Raw genomic sequence first — 25,962 nt, 5'->3', positions numbered from 1 at the left:
TTTACTGCTCTCCCCTATCTCCATGATTCTCCAACATTCAACTCCTTCCTCTTCCTCTTCCCTTCTATTTCATCTTTCCCCTTCTAACGATGTCCGAACATCCTACTTGATTCTCACACTATTCTTCCTTACCACTCTCTGTGTTCCTTTCTCTACTGTCTCCACTAGTGCAACTTCAACTTCTAGCCCATTACTGTCTCCCACTCTTCACTTTTTGCCCTCCTCACAACCCCCATATGTCGCTTCCCTCTTCGTTTCTCCTCTCTCTAGGCTCTTCTGCCAAACAGCGATCCGATTAAGGACTACATACACATGGTGTCACCGCAAATCTTTCTTCCTCATTTACTTCACCATGCAAACCTTCAAACAACATATAGTAATCATGTTATGACGCGCTTTACAATTATTTCCCCCAATATTTGGAGAAATTCCTCCCCAAAATATTTTGCAATATTTTGCAATATTTCAAAATAACTGTGTGCTTTTGCAATATGAAAATGTAAAACAATTTGGAATTCGGTAATCTATGCAATTTAAAGCAATTGATAGTTACGATTGTCTACCGAGTATACGGTACATATTATTTTTACAGGCTTTCTTGCTTTCAACAAGTTTCCAATTCTTCGGTATTGGAAGTTTGTTTGTAATAACATATAGCGGTTATATATATTTTGTCTTCATGAATTTATCTTGACACAGTCATCTTTGCAGAAGTGGAAAGTTTGAAGGAGTTGCTCACGAGCCCACACTCGTAACAAACTCGTACACACTCGTGACTGCAACTTGGTCTCCTAGATCCTGCTGGCTGTTATGTTAGTGCGTGCGATCAGCAGGGAGGTAGTAATCCTCCCCTTACCTAGGGTGCGATGCACAATGCACGGCCATCAAAGTCTGGAGATATGGCGGATGACGTTGAGGTGAGCAATGTCGGCACTCGTATTTGTAAACAACGCCGGTCGTGATAGGCGTAGTAATCATGTCGTTATTAATATATTGTTATTTATTTTATTTTCACACAGGAATCCGAAGTGTTCGAGATCACAGATTTCACCACAGCATCAGAATGGGAGAGGTAAGCTAATCGCTGACTAAACAGCAGTTCTTCACGAATGAATAGTAACACCCAGTCCCAGTCCCAAACGTTCAATTTTGTGTGCTGTGAAGCTGCCGAAGCCGCGCTCCAGTGCAAAGTATACATGAAGTAGACTAGTCAGGAGCATATCAACATAGACGATAGAGACAGACAGAGTTACCTACATTGTACATAATGTAATGTACATACACTGTAATATGCATGTTAATCAGTTAATTTGTTGTCAGTGGGCACCCAATAATGCAGTAGAAAGTCCTAGCTAGAGCTACCAATAATGTACACTAGTAGTAGTAAGTTTACAGTAGAAAGGTGACACAAATGACTTTCTAGATAGACTCACTAACACTACAGTAACACTAACAGAATGTCTAACTCTAATAGCTATGAGAGGCACTATCATGACTATACAGTATTAAAGGACAAGTTCACCTTCATAGACATGTGGGTTGAGTGAATGCAGTAAAATAAGTAGAACACATCAGTGAGAGTTTGAGCAAAATCGGAAAATCCGTTAAAAAGTTATGAATTTTTGAAGTTTCTGCTCAGTCATGGATGAAAAGACTACTATAGCTTGTGATGTCACATGAGTACAACGATATTAAGAAAGAATAAAGAAAATTCAACATATTTCCATTTTTCTTGCATTTAACAAAAGAACACTCGACTTCTCTCTTTCAGAAGGCAGGGGGAATAATATTACCCTTAACTTACGTCAGTAGCAAGTCGAAGAAATGTGCACTTTATTAAAAAAGTAAAGTTTTGTGAAATTCTCTTTTTATTTTCCTTATATAGTTGTACGCATGTGACATCATACACTGTAGTAGTCTTCTCTTCCAGCAGTGACTGCGCAGATACTTAAAATATTCGTAACTTTTGAACGGATTGTCCAATTTTCCTCAAACTTTCACTGATGTGTTCTACTAATATTGCTGCATTCTCTCAATCCTTATGTATATGAATATATATATGTATACTTTTCCTTTAAGTAACTAAACACCTTCATTTCACAATGTTTCATGTGAACATAGGCTAATTATACTTAGATTCTATAAAGAATATAGAATCTAGACCGTGATCTATGGCCTATAAAGTGTCAGCCTTTTCACGTTTTCTTAATTGACATTTACATAAAAAAATTACAGGACATAAGCCTGTTGAATGTTGAGGAAACCTTTATTACTGTGCACTTTACACTGTATATCAAAAATTGCCAATAGTTATCTGTGAATAGAATTGGTACTTTCGTGCAATTGTACCCTCTCCCAAAGATCTAGATGTCTAGTAGTAGTAGTAAATTACTTCTGTACCGTAGGCTATTTAATATCACAAATATGAAAGGTAGAAAAAGAAGTTCTGAAAATTATTTCAGAACAACAAGCGACAATTTCCATCATGTTGTAACAACAGTTTTCATTTTCATTTTTGTTTTGTTTTTTGTTTTTTTTTGTGTCTTTTTTTAAAAGGATCCTATCGCACACCATGTTGGATTAGGCACTGTCATTGAAATTGGTGTAACTACCATCGATATGTTTGTTGAATTGAATTGCTTTGTCTGCACTGATCTAGAACTCTGAATTTGTCAATTCGCCTTAAGGTTTTTTCTTCTTCATGCCAGAATGATTCATTGTCATCACTCATTTAGCAATCAGGTCCTTTGAATATATCTTCTGAATTTTATCTGTTTGGCTTTGAAATGCAGATTCATAGCACGGCTAGAACAAGTCATCCATGACTGGAGGTTAACATCTACCACCAAATGGCCCCCTCTACGAAAGGTACCAGTAGCTAGAAACCTGCATTCACCAGGTTATCATGTGCACAGATTCCTTCAAATGTCTGGAATACATCCCTCATAGAGCATTGCCTAAATTTCCATGCAATTGACAAGTAAAATCGCAGAATTCTGACTTTTTTATATGCCCAGACGACTAAATTCCTTTATGAGTTTACAAAAAACATGTAGATAAGTGCATGTATACCAAATTCCTCGAGTGCACCAATAATTTCTATTTGTAAAAGCAATAAAAGAGTCCATGCATGGTAATGGCAAGATGCTATTACTAGAAATAAAAATGTTCTTAGTTTTTACTTGCAATTCGTAAACATCCCCCGTATTCAATCTAGAACCCTAGGTATTTTTGAACCTTGCAAGATGTTTTAATTAATTTGATGAAGCAGCCCAGCAAAATGCTAGAATAAATTATACAAGCCAAAGTTACAGAGGATCCCTAATGATGATATTTCAAACTCTTGCTATTATACTGTATCTTCATGTTCTTGAATCCATCTAGTTGGTGTGAAATAGGGCTCTTGTGTTCACTGCTTTTACATGATGATTCCTACATTGTATACTGGTGTACACCCACTTCTCAAACTAGATATTCTTGATGGTTATCTATAAAAGATAAAACTCTGCATGACCTTTACGCAAATATCTGATCAGGGAGAATTCACTTCTGGGGTGTGGGAGGAGCGATCAGAGAACATCTCCTTCGCAGACTTCAGGTTCACCATCTCCGAGCACTGCCTCAAGATGGGGGGAGAGGAGGAGGAAGGGGAGGAGAAGGAGGAGTCTGAGGATGAAGGAGGGAGAGGGCAGGATGATGATGATGGTAAGAGGATCTCTGAGGAGGTACGCACCTCATATGTTGGTTTGATGAGCTGTAGAGCGTGACTCTAGTCTATGTTACATTTAGAGGAAGTAGATTCTTTTCTTTTCAGATTTTTACTTGCCAGAAATCTGTTTATCATCCAATAATTGCATGCATTGGCATACTGTATGTAACTCATAATTGTTATATATGTCTGAACTTCGTGAAACTCTACCTTCTGTTTTCCTCTTTCTGTTTTTTCTCGACACATAGAGATATATTCATGTGATAAGCACTTAATACAATTGTAGATATTGTGAATTATTAATTATTGTCATATTAATCTTGTATCTACTCTGTGTTTCCTGACAGACAGACTGCCGCAGCCGATGGAAGACATGATGGTATCAGGGAACGACTTTCCCCCCAGAGCTCACTGCCTCTGTCGATGGTGAGCAAGAGAGGTTATAATAATACTAGATGGTTAGGTATGGGGTCATCCCAAGAGACTGACACCCATGAGTCATGCAGTCCACAAGTTCGACATTGAATAAAGATCCATGAGTTATACAGCCCACAAGTTATACAGCCTACAAGTCACAGAGCCCATGAGTCATAGAGCCCATGAGTTCTACACTAGGCAAATAAAACCCATTAGTTTGATGCTAAGCAGACAAGGCCTATGAGTTCCACACTAGGTAAAAACAACCCATGAGTTCAACATTACATCACAGGCAGTGGCGTATCTAGGGAAAACAGCGCCCGGGGCAAGCGCGGAAATCTACGCCCCTAATTTCTGAAAAAGTGTTCAACCCCAACTCCATCCCGGTAGGGACTTTATGCTTTTTCATGAAATTATATGCTTTTTCAAGCACTTAAAAGGGGTCTTTTGAGAGTGATTTAAATGTAATAAATTGTGATAAACTTTGGCGAGCGAGCGCAGCGAGCGAGCCGAAAATTTTTGTATTTCACATTACAAAAAATGGAATTCTTGTCATTTTTTGCTTACTTAATCTTACAATACCCATCTAATCAAGATATAGTAACGGCCTTATAGATAACGATTTATACCAACAAACTGAAATACTCAAACTTATACGCGCGAGCGAGCCGAAATTTGTATATTTCCGCGTCATCATCACGTTTTGTTCTTATCTTTTTTGTTTGTGACAAATTTTGGCGAGCGAGCGCAGCGAGCGAGCCGAAAATTTTTGTATTTCAGCTTACAAAACATGGAATTCTTGTTATTTTTTGCTTATTAATTCTTACAATTCTAATCAAGATATAGTGACGGCCTAATAGATAACAACGATTTATACCAACAAACTGAGGAGTTGAAAAAATACTCTAAATTACTACTCGCGAGTGTGCCGGAATTTGTATATTTCCGCGTCATCATCACGTTTTGTTCTTATCTTCTTCTTTTTTTTGATAAATTTTGGCGAGCGAGCGCAGCGAGCGAGCCGAAAATTTTTGTATTTCAGCTTACAAAACATGCAATTCTTGTCATTTTTTTTTTTTTTTTTTAAATCTTACAATTCTAATCAAGAATAGTGACGGCCTTATAGATAACGATTTATACCCAACAAACAGAGGACTTGAAAAAAATACTCTAAATTAGTACGAGCGAGTGAGCCGAAATTTGTATATTTCCGCGTCATCATTACGTTTTGTTCTTATCTTGTTTGATTTTTTTTTGCACCCCCCCACGTTCGAAACCGTTGGCGCCCTCCTTTGATGCAATCGGTAATCGCTTCAGAACGAAAGAAATTGCAGCCGCTGTTCCGTGTAATATTTTGCCTGCTAAATATAAAATGACAGGTGTGAACACAATATACATTGTCATTTTGTCTGCATCATCATCATGTTTTGTTTTTATCTTGTTTGATTTGGTTTTCTGCAACCCCCTTCTTCTTCTTCTTCTTCTTCTTCCTTTTCTTCCCCTTTTTTCTTTTTTTCTTCTTCTTCTTCGTTTTTTTTTTCGTTTTTGTTTCGTTTTTGGCGCCCCCAAGGAGTGGCGCCCGGGGCACGTGCCCCCCTTGCCCCCCCCCTAGATACGCCACTGATCACAGGGCTTAATGTGTCGGTCTTGTGGGCCTTGTTTGCCTAGTTTCGGACTCATTGGCCTTATTTGCTTAGTGTTAAACTCATTGGCTGTATGACTTGTGGGCTGTATGATTTGCGGGTGTCGAACTCATGAGGTGCACCCTTAGTTACTGGAGTGCATACTCACCACACGCCGTGTAACTCTCTGGGGGTGCACAGAGTGAGGTACTTGTGTTAGGCTTACCCCTCATGGGGGACAGCGCTCCTTGCTCGCCTACTAGTAGCCAAGGAAGAGTCAAAGAGTGCAGACTCACTGTACACCCTTTATAGTTGAAATACCAGAATCCAACCGATATCTGATTGACAAACATGTCATTATTTTAGATGCCTTCATTGTTCTGATGTTGTTCAGTATTACTCATTAGTGACTTGACTGATAGATTTGAGTGATGTGTTGATTTCTGCCCACAGCAAGATGTCAAGATACATTTGTAGCAAAGGTACCTGAACACTTTGAACGTTTGTCAGACATACAGTACATACACTATTTCCCATTGCAGTGATCTTATCACCTATTGGCTTTGTTAGTGTTACAGTAGTTCTGGTAGCTTTGTATTATAGACATTGTCTTCACATTCAAGAATCGACGCCCTTATTATGCATGTAGTGAGTGGACCTCATTGGTTTCTGAGGTGGCTTTTATGTTGTGTATGCTCTTGGAATGCAATGCATAGCCTTGTCTTCAGCTGTTTACACCTATTTTGTTCCCTGACAATCAGGTTTGGCTTGAGGCAATTTGTGGTCCTTTCTCCTGCAACCAATTCAGCAGCCATCCTGAGTGAAAGCAAATGCAATCTCCTTCTTAGCTCCCTCACCATCGCGGTCAATAACACCAACTGGTAAGACTTGCTGCCAGTAAAATGTGTTCAGTTTGCAGGGATTGAATGTGATTGGACGGTTAAAGATGGTAATACATTTGTCACTAAAATGAAATCTCCATGTGGCGGTCATTTTTACGATCTGAATGAAGCCTGTTTTAAATATGAGAGTAGGGTTAAATCTTCATTATGTGTCATTTTAAAGCTTTGTCTTTGTAGCACTAGATGCTTGTTAGTATCCATGACTTTCACATTATTTAGGGGGTGGGGCAGCATTTTAAATAGTTTAAAACAAACAGGAATATGTGGTTGGCCATGCAGACTGTTTTTTGTTGTTCTTCTACATTATTATCATCGTGATGATAATACTTGTTATTATTATCTTCATTGTTATCAATATTATGTTATTATTAGAAGTAGTATTGGTATTTATTATTATTGTTACTACTACTACTACCAGTCCTCTTATTACTTTGTCTGTCACAATCATGCCTTTTCATGTGCATTTCATGTTAATGGTTAACCTTTAAACCTCCATCTTTCTTGGCTGATGCGCCCGCTTGTAGCACGGTGCCAATGTTTGCCCAAGTGCAACAGAAGTGGAGGAGGATGTACACAGGTGTCTGCGAGGCGCCCGGGGTCCGCACGACCTTTGACATCGTCCACCTGAAGAAGATTCCCCACCAATACAACCACTTGGAAGGACTGGTCAATATCTTCAAATCAAAACTTGTGAGTCCATCATTATTTCCCTTTTGTTAAAAACAAACAAACAAACAAACAAACAAACAAACAAACAAACAAACAAACAAATGTTTTAGATATAATCATGTCAAGTAGATATGCCCAGAATGAAACAATACAAATGAAATAATTCATATCGTTAAGAGTCATAACAGCGTTGTATCATGAATGTGTTTCATATATCCAAATCTTTTTTTGAGAAATTGAAATGTGTTGCAGTCGGATTTTTACCCTAAGCGCAGATGAAAACCAGAACTGCAAAAGACAAAAACAACAATAACAAAAGGCCAGCAACAGTGCTGTAATGTTTTGCTTAGTACTGGTACTACATTAATTTATCTGCTGTACTGTTGAGGCCATTTTGGGAGTTAGCTGTGGCCAAAAGTTAACCCGTAGAGGACGTTTTTATTTTGCTACGACACGGATTTCCCGTAGACACCTGCCTGAGTATACTCAGGACTCGTCTTCAATGGGTTAAACTTGTGGGAGGTTGCATTTTACTTTTGCGAGTCTTTTCTCCTTGTGAAATTCGTGAAAGTTTCATGCTTGCAGAATTTTTTAGTTTTACAGTACACTACAGGGTAATTGTGCTGGAAGTGAAAGTGATGATAAAATGAGATTTGATGTTCATGATTCCTTTCAGGCCTGTCCAGTATCGCCGGCCCCTCAGGTCATGGTAGCCGTCCGCTTCACCTACGTCCTTCAAGACTGGACACAGTTTGCCTGGCCACTCCTTCCCCCAGGTAAGGACTCTGCTGGCTTGACCCATCAGCAAGTACAGTCACTGCCCGTCTGATATGTAATGTGTGTTCGTGTGTGTGTGTACTGTCTGTATGTTATTTTGTATCCATGTGTGTTGTGTGCATTCATGTATGTATGTGTTTATATGTGTATGAATGTATGAATCCATGTATTTATGTGTGCATATACATTATGTATATTTGAATGTTTGGATGGACATATGTGTGTGTTTTTATCAATTTATGTACTGTATGCATGTTTATATGTATGTACATGTATGTATGACTGTAAAATGATGTGATATCTGAAATTTTGACAATTTTTATTTTAGCTTTAGTAATGTAGCAGTGTGCACTTCTTCATGAAACTGTTTGATTTACTGTATGGATACAGATCAGAAATCATATTTACAATGCCCTGTGAACCATTTGACTATTTCCCATTCCCAGATGTGGATGTCATCAGTGATGACGATGACGTTGGCTATCCAGGCTTTACTACCCTCCCCTACGGCGCAGTGGAAGATCCCGTGAGCTCGCTTCACCTGGCAGCGACATGGCCCTCTACGGCGGAGGACATGATTTGCGACAACGATGTCTACTCGTGAGTCTGTTTGTGTGTGTGTGTGTGTATGGGGGGGGGGGGGAGGTTGAATTCAATATGTTTGTTGATTTTTTCCATACTGTAGAGCATTCAAATAGAGTTTTTAGATGGGGCGCTTTGGAATAGTAGATAGAGTTGTATGGCTCTTGACATTTAATCAGAGATCCTAAGTTTGAATCCCGCCAAGTGCCTACATCCTTGACAAGATGTTTTTACCCACTGTGTCCTCGACCCAGGTGTGTAAATGGGTATCTGGCTGCGCTAGGGTAATGGTAATGGCAGAGCTCTCTGGTAGAACAGTGGCAACACCGAAGAGGCTATCCTGGAGAAAAAAAAAAGAAAAACGTGTGCATGCCCTGTTTTTAGCAGTTTTTCAAGAACACTTTTGTGTAGAGTCGTGTGATTAGGTATGTCTTAGAGGCCCCTTTACATACTCTTCATGTTCAACCATAATAACTTTTGAAAGGATGCTGCTACTGCTTTGAAAATTGACATTAATCATGTCAATAGTCGTGGTCACACACAAAAGATCGCGAAGTTAGAAATTTTGATCTGTAAGATCTCAAAGTTTTGCCAGTGCGACAGCAAACTTCCCGCAAAACTTCGCACTCAAACTGGGGAAATTTCCTGGACACCTGCCAATCTTCTTCATCTTTGGGCAGTGTAAATGCTAGCAACTGAAACTTTGCACACAGGTAGTGGGCTGGACACATGACAAACTTTGGTTTTCTTGCAGGTCATACCTCATTGGTTTGCACCTGTGTGCATTATTACCTTACAATCATTAGCCATCAGACAGCGTGCTCTTTCGTCTTTCTTGCGCACATGCATCAGTAACCTAAACTTTGTGAACGTAAACATTGAGAAGTTTGACTGCCAGTGTGGATGGACAACCAAAGATTACGAAGACTTTGCGATCTTTAGGCCTAACTTTGTGATCTTTTGCCAGTGTGACCGTGGCTAATGTGAGTTTGTTGTGTCCTTGTCTCCAGAGATTTGGATCCTGTTCAAGCTCCCCAGTGGTCTGCCAGGATTCATATGACTGAAAACCCTGTCAGCCTCCTAGGTATGGCTGCATATCCCTGCTAGAATAGAGAAGTAGTGTAATAGATGATATGTGGTGTGTCATTGTGTATCCTGTATAAAGTTGGAAATCATTTAAGAAGAAAAAATGTGTGTAAAGTCAACTTTGGTAATATAATCTCAACAGTTTGTGTGCTTTTAATTCTTTTTAAAAGTATTTTCCTCTTAAAGAAGTAGGGCAAATTATATATCACTCTAAAGTGTAACATCTAATGAATTAATATAAAAAAAAGACAAGAAAAAGAAAATATGCTCCTGACATTACATGGCATTAGTGAAGATGCATCACGTTAAGCTTTGACAAGGAAAATATGAGGTGTGCAGAAGTTGCCATTTCCTGTGTCATATATTTAATTTTAAGTCAACCCCATGTTCCATATACAATAAATTTATCAAAAGAGTACAGTCAAACATACTGGCAAAAGATTTCATGGATTGGTGGCAGAAGGCAGGGTGTGATGTTCATTTTAAGAGAGAAACTGCCATTTCATGCTTTCAGGTATGTTTACTTGTTTTTGAGAAGAAGAGAGCAAAATTACGGAAGGATTGAAAAATGTGATTAGAATTAAACAGAAAATTAGAAAGTTTTATTTTATTTTATTCTCTATTTTATTCTCTATTCCTTTTCTCCTCTTTCTCACTTTTGTTCATCATCATCATCTTGGTTTCTTCTTCATCTTTTTCATCATCATCCTATACCTTTTCTTTGTTCTTCTTCTCCTTCTCAATCCTATTTTACTTATTACCATTATCAACATTATCTTGACATCAGCCGAGTACCTGAAAGGTTTCACCAAACTGGCACACAGCAAGGAGTCGGTAGACCAGCTCCTGGGGAGACCGGCCTTTGAGGAAGATGATGATGGTAAGGGGAAACCTTTCCCAGGATTCTCAACTCATAGCAATGGTGGTATTCAGCAGAAACAGACAAAATTATCCCCAGTGTCTCTTGGGATAAAGCTGTCTTTGTGTATCTGGTTGAGTGGCCATCTACAGATGAAGCAAAAATTTTCTGCCTTACTGCAGCTTCTATAAGTCATGATGGTGGTGAAAGGAAAAGAAAAGAAAAAGGCCAATCTCTCCAAAGAGAAGAGTAGCAGCATCCAACGAGGCTACCTTAGATACCATTTATGCCGTATATTTAAGGGGTTTTGTGAATTTTGCGATTTGGGTGATATTTGCAAGTTTAACAACAATGAAAAATATTCACTCTGATCCTGACATGAGTGTGACATGCAGGCATACATTTTTCTGTTCATAACTGCACTCAATGAGAGTGAATTTGACCACTTGCAAAATTGTCGGGATGTTCACAAAAAAATTACACTCACTAAATATATGGCATATACCGTAGATAAGACAGTATAGTATAGGATGCAGCTGTATTTGGCATCAGTTAGCCTATGAGATGTTTGGAGTGATTCTACCACCAAGGAAGTCAGCTACCTTAGAGGTCTCCAGAGGGTTTTTCAATACCATCTGGAAAATATTCAGGAATTCAAGAATTTCTCATCAAAGATCAGAAATTCAAGAATTGATTTTCTAATATGAATGATTATTCTTTCATTAGATTCAGTTTACAACACTGAACTTGCAAAAGAGACTATGTTGACTGATAATGAAAGAATGGAAATTCAGCTGTTTCACAGTTATGTTAACCCTCAACACAATCCACTTTGAGTGAGAAGTAACAAAATGCGGGAGGAACCAAATTGAGAAAACTTGACCAGCTACGACCATCGTTGTCTTCCCCTGCAGACACTTCGGAGCAGGTCACTCTTGCGTTGCACCGGCTGACCGACCCAGCCCGGGTCCAGTTTCCCACGCTGTCCTCAGTGATGAGTAGGGCCCAGGCGGCCCAGCGTAGGCTACGGACCCAGGGCCATCAAGCTGCCAGATTGGAAGCTCCTATTCCTATCGGCATCCTGAATGATATCTTAGGGGTAAGGAGACAAGACCTGTGATAGAAGATGTTTGAATAGCAACTCTTGCTGGAATGGCAACTTCTCATAGCAGCAGTCAATTAGGAAGCTGGATTCTTGTTGTTACCCTGACAATTACCATTCCAGGTAGAGTTGCTATCATACTCAACTTTTTTTGAAGTGGGACCCACAATCTAGTGACCTGTTATGTCACTGTGAACTATAAAAACAGATAAACAAACAGATTAAAAAAAAAAAAAAACCAATTACTCAATGTTGGGAAAAATTACCGATAGGCTGGTTTGCCCATGCATGTAAATTTATGAATTCCATTTCATTTTATTTTTTTGAGGACTGTAGTAACTGTTCATTCACTTCTCATGTCCGCTGTACCTAATGAATACATTTCAACGGTAGACATCAAGTTTGCATGCATCACAAATTGCTATGCCAGACAAGTCTTAAGCAAGTTTGATGCCCTATCGAGGTGAACTACTTGATTCATTGTTAATACCATCAATCTGCAGCAGTTGCCTGTCACATATTAAAGGCAGCCGATCGCCATCCCTTATGGTACGTAAACTCCGAACGACCGAAGTTTGTGCATGCAATTGCGCAATGCCAGACTCGGTGCTATATCCATAAACGTGTGGGACACTGCTGCCACTGAGACACGTGTGTGTGTGTGTGCGTTTGTGTGTACGCATCATACACAAACATTGTCACCGCGAGCTGCGGTGATTGGAGGAGAGAGGCCAGAAGACGCGTGGCTCTTTTGGCCTCTCTTCATGCGCATGCGCACTGAGAGTTTGCGTCCATTCGGAAGCTCTCGTGGCTCGCTCGGACAGCCATTTTGGGTTAGGAGATTTACAGCATAGAGCTCTTGTAGGTTAGCGTGTTGTTCGCTGACCCATTGAGCCAGCGCTATTCTCATTCGGGGTCACTACATTTGATACAGAATGGGGGAGGCAGCGTGTTGCGTTCGTCTCCGTGCCGCACATACATGTACCACTCGCCACGATTGAGTGCCTTTAAGAGCTTCCAACTTACCCTAAGCCAGGGTAGACACAGCCAAGTGAATGTTGACAGTCTGTGAAAAATCAACAACTTGCAAATCTCATTGTAGATTCAGCGAAAAAAAGAAAAAGAAAAAGAAAAAGAAAAAGTGGTCTGAAGTGTCCACTTTAAAAGTAATTTGGTTGCATCGTGATTACTTCAGGAATTCCATATCTTTTCGTGTTTTTAGCTTTTTGTTACCTTGTCTTTCTTTTCATTGCTCGTTCCGTTATCAGTTTCTCTTTCCTGACGCCAGCACGGCTTCCACTCCTGCTGGGGAAAACACGGCCACGCCCAGTGAGGAGACGGAAAAAGACTTCGACAACAAGGTGATTAAATCATTCCTTTTTAAGTCAAACCTGCCTTGGCGGCCACCTGTCTATAGTGGCCACTCTTTTTGTCTCCTTTGGGTGGCCACTGAGGACAAGTTTGAGTATATAAGCTTTGTATAGTGCTGGTCTTAACCCGGTATCAAATCCACTACATATTGATGGGACCAATCACAGTTTTACGAGTGCCTTCATCCACATTTGATATTAGGAAGCTATGGAGATTGCCGCTTTTGTTTGTTTGTTTTGTTTTTTGTTTGTTTTTTTTTTGGGGGGGATTCTTTGTACATAGTAATGCTCTGTGCATTGTAACTGAGCATTTTTCTTTTGTTAACTCCTTCTTTCCTTATGTAATAGACTTTGTTAAATCTTCATTTGATGTGAGCTGTTTTGCTGCCCTCGTTGTCATCCATATGTTAATGAGACGGTGAATAAGAAAGACTCATTTTCACATTTGTATTATAAGATATTTTCTGAGTGAATTTCTCTCTTCTGACTATTTTTGTTTGTTTATTTGTTTGTTTGTTTTGTGGATGGTTGAAAAGATAGGAGTAGTCATAGAGACAGGTAACAATGAAAATTATCATTTTCAAGTTTGATGCAAACGAGATTGATATCAAAATTTTGTTTAGGAGAGGTACCGTCACTTCAAGACATCCCCAGAGTCCAGCCTGACCTACAAGTTGGCTGTGTGCATGTGTGTGGTCAACAACAGCCATGGTGGCCTAAAGGGTGTGGCACACCTGTGGCACGAGTTTGTTCTGGAGATGAGGTATCGCTTGGAGAACAACTACAGCATTACTGGGTCAGTTTTATCCTTTGTTTTGGGGTATTTTGATTTGGTTTATGTTGTTTTTTGTGTGTATATGTGTGTGTGAGTGTGTGTGTGTGTGTTTGTGTATGTGGTGTGTACTACTATGATTTTTCTGAAGCGTCATAAATGTGTGCTACTGATGTTTATGCATTTGCAAAATCCACAATTATGTTTGGAGATTCCCCTTGAATCATTCAGAGTTGATGAATTGAAGTGGAATGGTCATGGACTTACTGTACAGCATAGTTACTTGTGTATCTATGTCTTTTCACACTTTTTGTGCTCAGGTATGTAGCCTTAACTTACCAAACTTTTTCACCATCATTCAGAAATCTGTCCAAGCTTGACCTACAAGTAAAGCTAGCAAGCCCACTCTGTATGGCATTGTCCCACAGTCCAACAGAAGGGGGGGGGGGGGGGGGGGTGGGGCATCTTGAGACAGAGGGGATAAGGTGTATACCAAAATCTCTATTCATTGACAATTTGCTTCTAAGGCATCTGTAACCAATTTGCAAACAAAGCAATGTGAGAGATAATAAATTGCATAACCATTCTCTACCTCTTGCATTTGTTTTTAATTACCAGACTTGGTTCCTCTACACCAAACATGGGATGTTGCTTACTCCATCAGAAATTGCAGGTGAGATTTTGCTATCCATGTCATCTAATTAAAAGTGGATGGATGTAGTCTGCTCAGTCTAGACTCTCAAAACTCAAACTTGTGTTCTGAAAAATCATGTATGTCAGTTTATGTGATATATTACTTTAAAGTGGGTCTGCACTGGAAAGAAACATGTCTAGCGCCATCATAAGGCTCATTTTTCTCTGTGGTGCCCAGCATCTCTCCAATAATGCCGAGTGGCGTGCAGCAATTAACCCGTTCCATACTGAATTCTGATATCCCCATAGACTTAACACACAGATCACCAGGTTCCCGTAAACGTAGGGGATGGCCTAGCAGCGCAGCGGCTCGCTTCGATCCCGCACTATCTTGCGCAGTCCAGTGCATACGTACGTATATGTTTACCACGTACCATAGTACCATGGTACGTACCATAGTACCATGGTACGTACCATTATACGTTGTCACTTATCACTTCGCGATCTGTTCAGTGCTTTCAAACACTGTCTTCAACACTCAGATTGTTTGTTCTGATCGTTGTGTCGAACTTCAATCTGCGATTGTGTCGCGGATACGACTTGGTAAATGCTGGATCCAGTGGGAGGAGATGCGAGCTGCGCTGGTGTATAGCGAGTAGGTCATTGGGCTGAGTGAGTGGATTGTCGTCGATCTCTCTCGCGACAAGTAACCCGTTCCCTTGCGATCGGCCGAAAGATCGAGGCCGTGCCAGGCGGGCCGGGCTGGGCTCTCGGTACTCCACCATATTATGCACTGCTTGTGTGTGTTCTCTCGGCTCTGCGCACAGCTGCTGTGAGATCGTGTGCTGACCGGCAGGCGGCGATCAGCCACAGTATAAAATAACGATGTAACCACAGAACTAGAGTTCTGTGGATGTAACCCGGCCACCGGAAGTTTTGATAGATGGCGCTCTTTACAAAAAAAGTTCTGGCATCAAAATAATGGCTAGTGCAGACCGACTTTAAGATACACTCGGTTTGCGGTTCACCATGTGTAGTCCTTAGAAGGACTGTTGGAATGACGGGAGAAAGGAAGAAAGAAAGGTCGGAGAAGAGGTGAGGAGTTGAGTGAGAGTATTCTTTCTGGAGTGAGTGTAGTCCTGAAAAGGACCGTGAACCAAAAAGATAGATGAGCTTAGGAAAAAACTCAAGGACGGACAGTCAACTGTCCGAAACGTTGAGTTTTTTCCTAAGCTCATCTATCTTTTTGGTCCAAGAATCACAGTCCTTTTCAGGACTACACTCTCTCCAGAAAGAATACTCTCACTCAACTCCTCACCTCTTCTCCGACCTTTCTTTCTTCCTTTCTCCTGTCATTCCAACTGTCCTTCTAAGGACTACACATGGTGAACCGCAAAGTGAGTGTATTTTATGTATAACACCATGCAAACACCTTCCTTCAAAAATCATATATTACTTTAATTCTGTCATTTGACAATATCCTTCTATAAAGCTTTCTGTAATAAAGCTACAGAGATCATTCTATTTAATTCAAATTTACATCATTATTAATGCATTTTCTTTCCTCATCAGCTAACTATACCTAACTTTTTCTTACATAGAAAAATTCTTTATTCCATTAGTTGTCTTTATACATAACATACAAATCCCCTTGTGAATATTTTTTCAATGAATAGTGTTTCAATGACTACATAAAAGAATGTATGTTATACTGTACAGTATATGTATCTACTGGTTTGAAGGACACAATATCTCATGCATAGGCTGCATACAAACATAGTGAGCACTACATGTTTTCATTATGTTTGGGTTTCAGATGCTCAACTGCTGCATCGAGCGTAAAAAGGCCAGGGAAGAGAGGCGGAAGAGGCAAGCCTCATCATCTGTTGCTATGGACGATGCGGCCGCCAGAGAGACCAGGAAAAACTCGGCTGACGTTGACGTAGAGGATGCCCCGGGCTCCTCCGGGGGCGAAAGGGTGACGAGAGTGGTCCGTGCGGCATCCTCGCGGAGCGGAGAGAGTGACGACAGTGAAGAGGAATTCTTTGAGTGTGATGATGTCACACCTCCCAAAGAGTCTGCTCCCGATTTAGGTACTCAAACAGATCAAGACCGTAAATGGTTTGACATTACTTTGGCAATTCCAGTCCACCAAATGTTTTTTCTCTGTAGAGATTGCATTGAATTTTGTCAGAAAATTTTAAAATTGGTGATGTTTAGTTCTGTTTATTTTCTTTTTGTTTGTTTGTTGTCATTTATCAGGGGCAGGAGTTATGTAGAGATCCAGACCATTTTGAAAGTACTCAACAAAACTAGGAAAGCACTCGGAGAGCACAGACCTCTGCCAAGCCAGCAACTCATTTCCGCATACAATTTCTCAAAATTGAAGCTGTTTGTTTGCATCATTGCACGGCACCTTGCCCGAGCAGAGCACGCGCTTTAGTGTGCATATATAGACCTCTAATACGCACAGCTTGAACCCAAGTTCGTTGACTTTATATGCCAAAAGATGAATAATCCTTCAAAAATCCATTAAAAAAATCCTGGATCACAACCGAAATTGCATGAGTTGTGTATTGTGTCAATATTGACTTTTTATGCAAGGTTCATTTAATCCGTACTCGACTTTTTGAATTACTTTGCCAGCAGACAAACCAACACCCATGATCACTTAACCTCCTCCTTCCTAGGTGGAGGTAATTAATGAAAGATACGGTACTGACCTATGAAAGGTAATTTTTGCAATTGTAGAGCTATATGATCCTTGCACACATGACCCATTGTATCCTCAATTTTTCTGTATGTGATGTGACGATGAAGATGAACAAATGGACACTTCCCTGGAGGATGCTGAAAACAAGGATGTAGGGAACGAGAAGAACCAGCTGGAGGAGAAGGAGTCTGAGAAAGATGTCAAACCTGAAGGGAGATTAAAACCCTGTGGAGAGCTGAGATTGTTACACACCAATGAAATTTTGTACATTCCAATCACCCAGGTAAATGATGGCAACCTTTTTTATATTTCTCTCACTTTTTTTCTTAACTTTTGCCTCTCTCTCTCTCACTTTTTTTCTGTGTGGCTGTGTGTCTGTCTATCTATCTATCTGTCTGTCTCTGTCCGTCTCTGTCTCTGTCTCTCTCTATCTATCTGTCTGTCTATCCCTGCCTCTCTCTCTCTCTCTCTCTCTCTATCTACATGTATCTATCTATCTATTTACATGTATGTATTGTATGTATGTATGTATGTATCTATCCATATATCTATCTATCTATCTATCTATCTCTATCTATCTATCTATCTATCTATCTATCTATCTATCTATCTATCTATCTATCTATCTATCTGTTTTTCTATCTATCTATCTATCTACCTATATGTGACCCGCTACAACAAAAGGATCCTAAAGTCGCTGACGGGCGAGCCAATCATGGCCCAGAAAAATGCTATTTTCAGGCCTTAATTCCTTTGATCATTTAGCTTCGAAATTTCGGCAGATGATAGAATATACATTAGACTACAAAATTATGTTAAAAACAGAAATCCAAACGTTTTGACAGATTTTGGTGATCTGACTTCAAACTCGATTTTCTTGCCTCACCCGTCAGCGACTTTAGGATCCTTTTGTTGTAGCGGGTCACATCTATCTATCTATCTATCTATCTATTTGCCTGTCTGTATGAATGTCTGTATATATTTTTCTGCCTTTCCAAGTATCAATCTATCTTCTGTAGCATTATCTTTTCCTTCTGTTAGCAACATACAATGTACCTCTCTATTTTTCTTTCTTTACCTCCTTTTTGCCATTCTGTCTCTCACACTGTCTTCACTATCTTGTGTCTGCCTCTGTTTTTTTTTTTCTTTTCTGTGTTGTTCTTTTTCTCAATTTCTCTGTATTATGCCATCATTGTCATCATCGCTATCAAGGTCTGTCATATTTTGTCTTCTATTCTGCCTGTAAGGGACTGCAAGAATCCTAGACAATTCTAATGATTATTACACAACCTATACTGTGCTTTATTTGCCTAATTTGGCACACGAGCTGGAGTGCTTTTCTTGTCCATTAGCATAAATGCTTGGACACTGTGTCAATGGCTTGAGATTACCTAATCCCCCTAATCCCTATTGTGTCACCATGGCCTTCCTGTTAGACTGAGGCACACTGCTACACCTGAGTGAGCTTGCTAACCTTACAATAGATCAAGTTTGGCTGAATAGCTGAAAGCTGATGAAAAGCTGGGTAGGTTTAGCTCTACAACACAGACACACACATGGGAGTTCATAGAATTGGATTTTAAAGAAGTTAACATTATTATTTTTTTTTTTCGTCTTGGAGAATGTTTTGTGCATTATGCGTGTTTTATTGTGAGCGGAGCTCTAAAGGAAATTTTTCTCATATAAAAATGTGAATTAGGTAAATGTTTATGCAGGAAGAAAATGGCTAGTTCTGTGGTAGTGTGATGTCATAGTGCTTTTTAAACAAAGATAGCACCTGGAGGATCATATGGCAAATTATTTTCTTAAATGTCTTGAATTGTTCCTATTTCTTTGTTGCCTTAATAGCTCCTTGAGTTTGCCGAGATATCACTGATATACATGTATTGATCAAATTTGCAATTTTCCCTGATGCAAATCTGGCTCTATATGTAACCCTGCACCTCAAAACAAACAAAAAGTCGCCAGACATGAATTTTTAGTTAAGACCATATTCTGAAAGAGCAGACTTTAAGCTTTAAAATGATGTATAATTCAAATCAAAAAGACTCTCCTAACCTATCTAAATATTGGAAAGAAAGCACAAACTCAGGAAAAGTGTGAACTGAGAAAAGAGGCTCTGAAGTACAGTGTCTATTCAAGCGCTTAATCTTTACCAAACCATGCTGGCTGAGCGATGAATGGGACAAAAAACAGGAAGTAAACCACCAGAGTAACAACAATGAAGGGATTATCAGATAAAATGAAATTGAGCATGCCTCACTAACACATTCTGTCAATAATCAATGCAAACTTTCAAAGCAGTAGCACTATCCTTTCAAAAGTTATTAGAGTTGAAAGTGAAGAGTGTGGACAAGGTTTTTTCAGAAATGAAAAAGGAATTCTAAAGACACACCTAATCACACTATTCTACCAAAAATGTTTGAGATAAACTGCTAAAAAAAGCCCACACTTTCCTGCCCGTTTTATGATACCAAATTTTAGCATAACGTAAAAGAAGACCCGCTCTTTCAGAAAGTATGAAAAAGTCAAGTTCGGCTAGGTTGACCCATTTCACTTATTTTCAGTCCTCACGCAAAATCAGTGTGTGCGACTTTATGTTTGTTTTGAGGTGCAAGGTCACATATTATGTTTCTGTACTTCATACATAGTACATTAACCAACAATGTGAGTGAGAAAGGGTATAGAAGCTATCAATAACATGAAATGGTTTTTCAGTGATTTTCCTGTAGAAGTGCAGAACTATTCATGCAAGAAACAGGATGGTGTTCTTCCCACATTTGATAAAACGTAGAGAGGTTTTGTTCCAGATCTTGCTTTTGGAACTTGTAGGACCAAATATTTGTATTACCATTGGCAGCCATTCCACATTTAATGAGATATAGAGAGGTTCTGTTCCTGGTCTTGGTCCTGGACCTTGTGGTACTGACGACTATTTATAAAAACCAGTCACGGTCTGGTCTGGAACTTTTGCAGGACCCAGCACCCATGACGGAGGACATGCTTGAGGAACATGCCGAGGTCCTGGCCCAGCTTGGGACCTCGTCAGAGGGAATGGAACTCCGGGCCAAGATGCAGAGTGCTTGTCTGCTCTCAGATATGGAGTCCTTCAAGGTATAGATGGACCAAGATGTGTGTGTATAAACCAGATCTAACAACTGGATTATGTTTTACCATATTTATTATGTTTATATATATTTTTTTATTTTCCCAGAAGAAGGAAAAGAAGAAGAAAAATATGGAATATTTCATCTTGTTTGGCATATTTTTATGTTGTTCTTCATCCAGGTAAAGAAAAAAATATTTCCAAGAGACTTATCTCTTTTTTTTTTCCTGAAATCTTATTGCATGTTCTGTATGAACTATGTTCTGTTTAGAGTGTATCCATATATGTTCAGTCTGCTGAGATTGACAACTATGCTAAGTGTCAAACGTCAGGGCAATTGTGAATTTCTCAAAATTCAAGTGTTTTGTTTTGTGTGCTTTTTCATTGTGAACATTCTTTGATTGAAGAGTTACCAAGTTACCAGAGAGAGTTTTGTTTTGTTTGTTTTTGTTTTATCTTCTGTAGGCAGCCAATCCTGGCTGTGCCCTAGAAGACTTTGTCCGCTGGTACTCTCCCAGGGATTGGGTGGACGTGGATGACCCTCTCATGCCGGCAGATGAGCAAGGGTCAGAGGGAAGGGTCAGAGGTCAGCTTAGCCAGCGGATGCAGGTCAGGCGAGGAAAAGTTCATATGCTTACCTTTTTCTATTTCATCATTTGTAGGAAATCAAAAGGAAGCTAGTTATATAAAACTAGGAAATCATTCAGTGAATGGCAAATATAGGATACAGGTATAGAGAGTTAGATATATATTAGCAAATGTTATACAACGTCCAAGTAGATCCTTGTAATTTGATTGGAGGATTGTTGGTGACGTGATATTCAATAAGTACTCCATTCAACGGGCCGTGCAATTTTGGTTCTATTTTTGTGTGCAACTTGGTACGATTTTTTCGTTCTATTCCACGGTTCGAGAAATTGTACGGTACTGCGTGTACTGTGTATTGCATATTGAGGATCGCACGCAGCTAGCGCAGTGTACGTGTGCGGTACATACATGCGCATACGTAGGCCTACGTAGTGCTAGTGTACGTGTGTATGAGCGCTAGTATAGCTGTGACCTGTATCTACACTGATTGCACAAGCCAGAAAGAGAATCGCAGTGGATCCACATGTAAGTATGGCTATATTTTTCATACATATATAGACTTCTAGGCCTACTTAGACCAAAAAGATCTACTTGGACGTTGTATAAATCAAATAGTGTATGGTCTTTACTCGTGCAATGGAACGAGATTTCGCACTCGGTGAAAGATGAGGCGCACTATTCAACTCGGCTTCGCCTCGTTGAATAGAGCGCCTCTATCTTTCACCTCGTGCGAAATCTCGTACCATTGCACTTGTGACCATTCACTATTTGTATATTATTGACAAGAGCATTTCCCTTATTTCAGAGAGGCCATTTTTCTGAAGAGCAAGAAATGCAGAATTTTTCGTCAGATGTAGGCAGAGCTGATCCCTTGGTGTATGAAAAAACACATGATAATGTCATTTACTACATTAAGCAACTACTTTTGGAGCAGCTACTCAAATGAGCACATTTCACACTTGCCCCGCAGTGTATTGTATAAGGTAAGGCTTGCCCTACAAATCTGTGCTCTCCAAGTTCACATTCAACATTTCCTGGTTATCATCCTACGTCTACTTTGGACAGTTGCCAGGCAACACGTGGCAGGAGGTGTGGTCTCAGTCCAAGCCTGTCCCCGCCCACCGTCAGAAGAGACTCTTTGACGACACGAAGGAGGCGGAGAAAGTCCTTCACTTCCTGGCATCCCTGAAACCATCTGAACTGGTGCTCCACCTCCTCCCTGTCATCGTTCACGCCTCACTGCAGAGACTGGAGAAGGCTGGTAGGTCATCATGTGACCAGAGTAGACTTGTATAAAGTCAGGTGACCAGAGTAGGCTGGTGGGTCATGTGACAGGAGGAGACTTGTAGGTCATGTGACCAGAGTAGGCTGGTGGGTCATGTCACCGGAGTAGACTTGTAAGTCAGGTTCCACGTTTAAAAAACATCTAAAAACTCACCTGTTCCATTAATATCAATCATCAAAGTCATGGTAAAGCGCATTTGAACATGTACGTTTATGGAAAATGCGCTATATAAATGCATTATTATTATTATTATTATTATTATTATTATTATTATTATCGTTGTTGTTGTTGTTGTTGTTTTTGTTGTTGTTGTTGTTGTTGTTGTTGTTGTCGTTGTTGTTGTTGTTATTGTTATAGTTCAGTGGAGATAAGTAGGCCTGTTTGGTCATGTAACTGGAGTAGGCTTTAAAGTATAACAGGTTGTAGGTGTGAGAGCAATAATGCCAGTATGTGTATGATTTTACAGAGGATTTCTCTTTTTCTGTCAGTCTCATGGACGACTCTGAAGTCTCATTGAAGATGAACCATTAATACAAGGTTGAATGTTACATAATTGTAGTTGATAGTTCTCAAGCAGTATGACAGCATTCTCTGATAGGCACCCCAAGTTACGTTGTAGTTGCAGGGAAATTTCTCTTCTAATTCTGCTGAGAATGCATCATCCCTTCTCTTAGACTGTGATTCTAATTTTAAAAAGTGGAATATATCACCATGTAACCATGGCAACAGACTCCTCCTATGAATTGATGCTATCCGCCCCATTCTCTCCGTGTTCCCAGGTGCCGAGAAAGTTCCCTCCCTCAAGCCTCACTTCCCCCAGCTCCTCAATACGGCTTCCCGTCTCACGAGGGCGCCGATCCAGGACATCAAGAAGTACGAGGTGAGTACTGAGCCCTTATCTGTCTTTGCTACTTTATAGTTTCGTCATCCAAGAACACCCAAAGTTTTTCTATCAAAAGTCACAAGTCATGTAATCTTGGCACAAAACTGTGTTCCAAGAGTAGCTTGTTAGTTACTGAATATTTATGGAGTTGATGACTATACAGATATGTTGTATTATTGGTCGGTTTGAGGGATGAATTGTTAATAGACATGTAAATACCTCTACAGTATTCAGTTTGGTAGACCAAGCACCATGTACCTACAAAAATACACAAACTGCCTCAAGTCCATGTCTTTTAACATTGCTCTAGATATCTTCAACAACATGCTGTATGACAAATTGTTGATAGTATGACTATTTTAGTCGTAAAGTTGAGATTACTGTATCTTTTGAAGGAAAACATTTCCATATTTTGGGGATCAAATGTTACAAAACTACTGGGCTCTATACGTGGTAGTACACTAAATTTTTGGTCACCATCACAAATCATTTGGGAAAGGAAAGATTGTAAAACCTTTTTTTCCCCTCCGTACTTCTGTCAGGGGATCAACATAGAAACGTAGAAATAAATGTACATAGCATACATATTGTATGATTACTATTCAGCTTCATAGTCTAACACAGTTTTTTTTTTTTATTGTGTCATTTTGGTTTTGTATAATGCATGTATGCAGAAAATTCATGCATGCCAAACTTTTGTACTGAATAAATTACAAGAGTGAAAATGGCCAGAAACTTGCATACCACATCTTGTTGGAATCAGTAAATGTTACAACTCTGTTATTGGAGGTTTTCAAGCTGAAGCCATTTTGTGTAACAATGGCAGGAACTGGTGAAGCAGATAGGTCTGGTTGAAATCATCATTGCCCGGGACCAGTCCCTCCGGGCAAAGTTCCTCCCCTCCAGTGAGAATGGAGCAGACCAGCCTGCCCCTGGCTCCCTACAGGAGCTGGAGGAGTTTGTGACCAGACTACAGGAGCAGCCGGAGGTGGTCGTACCCAGGGCTGGGAGGGGCGCAGTGGGTGGCATAATTCACAAGCTCTTCAGTGCAGCACAGCGGGTGAGAGAAGTGTCCTTGACTTCCATGCTAACTCTCTTGACATTCATGCAAACAAGTTTGTTTTATATGATGATAAGGGGAATGAAACTGGAATAAATTGTGGATTGAGTGAATGTAGAAATATTTAGTAGAACACAACAGTGAAGTTTTATGACAATACATATTCCTTCCACTTGTTACTGATACATGGTGTTCATGGTAAAATATTACCCCCTCCTCATAAATGAGGTAATCCAAGCATTTTTGCAGTATGCTAGAAAAATTGAAATATTTCATGTCAGTCACATTATTGTTTACAGAATGAAACTTTGATCAAACTCATTTTATTGATTTTTTAAATCAATATTTGTTTCCAGTCGGCTCACATGTTGCCTGATGATGAGAATGGTGACGACGTGCCTGGCAACCCGTCGACCCAGCGGGCCTCATCCTTTGACAGTTCTCACCAAGAGAGGGCGCCGGGCTCTTCCTCCTCCTCCTCCTCCTCCTCCGTGCCCGACTTCCCGCGGCCGGCGGGAAGGGAGTTCATCCTACGCAACGTGACGCCGCGCCCTGCGCCATACTCCAAACCGACGCCCCAGAGGATGTACTGCGTGCTCGTGGAGGACGACTTTAGACTTGCCGGGGCATTCTCTGAAGACACCACCTTCCAGTAAATGAAAGCGTGCTGACTAAACTCTACTCAATAATAACCCCCCCCCCCCCCCCCCCCCCCCATGAATGTAATTCAATCTCAGTCTCGATTCCAGATTGGTCTTTTTGTACTGCTCTAGAATGGATCAAGTTGCTCATGAATCAGAATACACTACACCACAGCACAAGTACTTAATTGTGCACATGACATATAGACTTTATTCATCGAGTAGAAGTTTCTCTGATGCTATGAATATGTGAAGAATAGTTCCTTCTTATTTTCAAATGTTCAGTGGCAGTGTAGTGCAATGGTATATCAGATTTTTTAATACACAGCCATGCAATGTACATTTTCATGTGATGGGTACTGCAAAGCTGATGTCAAAATGGATGCATAATGAACTATTTATGGTAGAAAAGAAGTAGAAAGAAATAATTGATTGCAGAATTCGTATTATTGGTAATTATCCAAATTCATGAAATTGGTAATTATCGTATGTGAGTGTATATGGAAATATATAAATGCAATGAGCTGCCACCTTCTCTATTACAGCCTCAGACTAGTTCTTGTACTCAAAGTCAGCTCAGACACATTTAGCCTGCTTCTTGTCAATAACTGTATCTGTTATTACAATCCACTTTGCATCTTTGAAGTTTACCTCAAACCCAGAGGTCTCAAAGAAGGTCTGCGAGTTAACAAACCAGCCCATTACTAGCTTTATCTACCCTCAATGTATGAAGGACTACTGAATAAACTTTAACTGAATTATCAAACCGTATTACTCATCACATATTTCCGGCAGTGAAACTTACTTGAACGCCACAGCTTGATATGGTACACATGTGGAACAAAAACATATTGGTGTGCAGGTGATCAGATTATCTTGTCGCCATACATGTAGAACCCATATTTGTGAAGTTTTATTGTGCAGACCATTATTTACCCGTCACCAGGCGTAGGGAGGCAATGAAAATAATGGACAAAAGAGACAACTTTACAGTTTGTCCTTGTCTGTAAGGAGGCATATCTGAATTTTTGAATGTATGCCCTTTATGCTGTGCAATAGAATAAAAGGGCAGGATACAAAGCATGGATGTCTTACAGTGTCCAAGAACGCACCAGAGGGTCACTTTTTCTGTCTGACAAATGTGCGCAACTCTTTGATTTTTTTTGCTGTTGTTGTTCATAATCAC

General features: G+C 40.0%; 1 protein-coding gene across 1 annotated transcript; it reads left to right on the top strand.

Annotated features, from left to right (window-relative positions):
* The first annotated feature begins 899 nt into the window (after positions 1-899).
* LOC139710344 (rab3 GTPase-activating protein catalytic subunit-like) lies at positions 900-24,799 on the top strand. The gene is made up of 23 exons (XM_071622265.1): positions 900-917; positions 1,020-1,072; positions 2,793-2,868; positions 3,537-3,705; positions 4,057-4,135; positions 6,510-6,629; positions 7,175-7,340; positions 7,996-8,095; positions 8,543-8,696; positions 9,689-9,762; positions 10,552-10,644; positions 11,538-11,722; positions 12,994-13,086; positions 13,719-13,891; positions 14,486-14,540; positions 16,317-16,614; positions 17,321-17,496; positions 20,190-20,327; positions 20,785-20,928; positions 21,973-22,168; positions 22,972-23,072; positions 23,902-24,135; positions 24,492-24,799. Exons 1-23 carry the CDS (start codon positions 900-902, stop codon positions 24,789-24,791), a joined length of 3,195 nt encoding a protein of 1,064 aa, XP_071478366.1. The 3' UTR covers positions 24,792-24,799.
* The last annotated feature ends 1,163 nt before the right edge of the window (positions 24,800-25,962 follow it).

The sequence above is a fragment of the Diadema antillarum genome, unplaced genomic scaffold (assembly GCF_040938485.1).
Source record: "Diadema antillarum isolate AM-2024a unplaced genomic scaffold, OU_Dant_1.0 seq00001522_RagTag, whole genome shotgun sequence".
NCBI classification, from domain to species: domain Eukaryota; kingdom Metazoa; phylum Echinodermata; class Echinoidea; order Diadematoida; family Diadematidae; genus Diadema; species Diadema antillarum.
This window is presented reverse-complemented; position numbering and strand designations above follow the sequence as displayed.

Coding starts and splice junctions, on each gene's coding strand:
- LOC139710344 (XM_071622265.1), top strand. Junction 3,706..4,056: donor AGGGCAGGATGATGATGATG/GTAAGAGGATCT, acceptor GTTTCCTGACAG/ACAGACTGCCGCAGCCGATG. Junction 20,929..21,972: donor AGCTTAGCCAGCGGATGCAG/GTCAGGCGAGGA, acceptor TACTTTGGACAG/TTGCCAGGCAACACGTGGCA.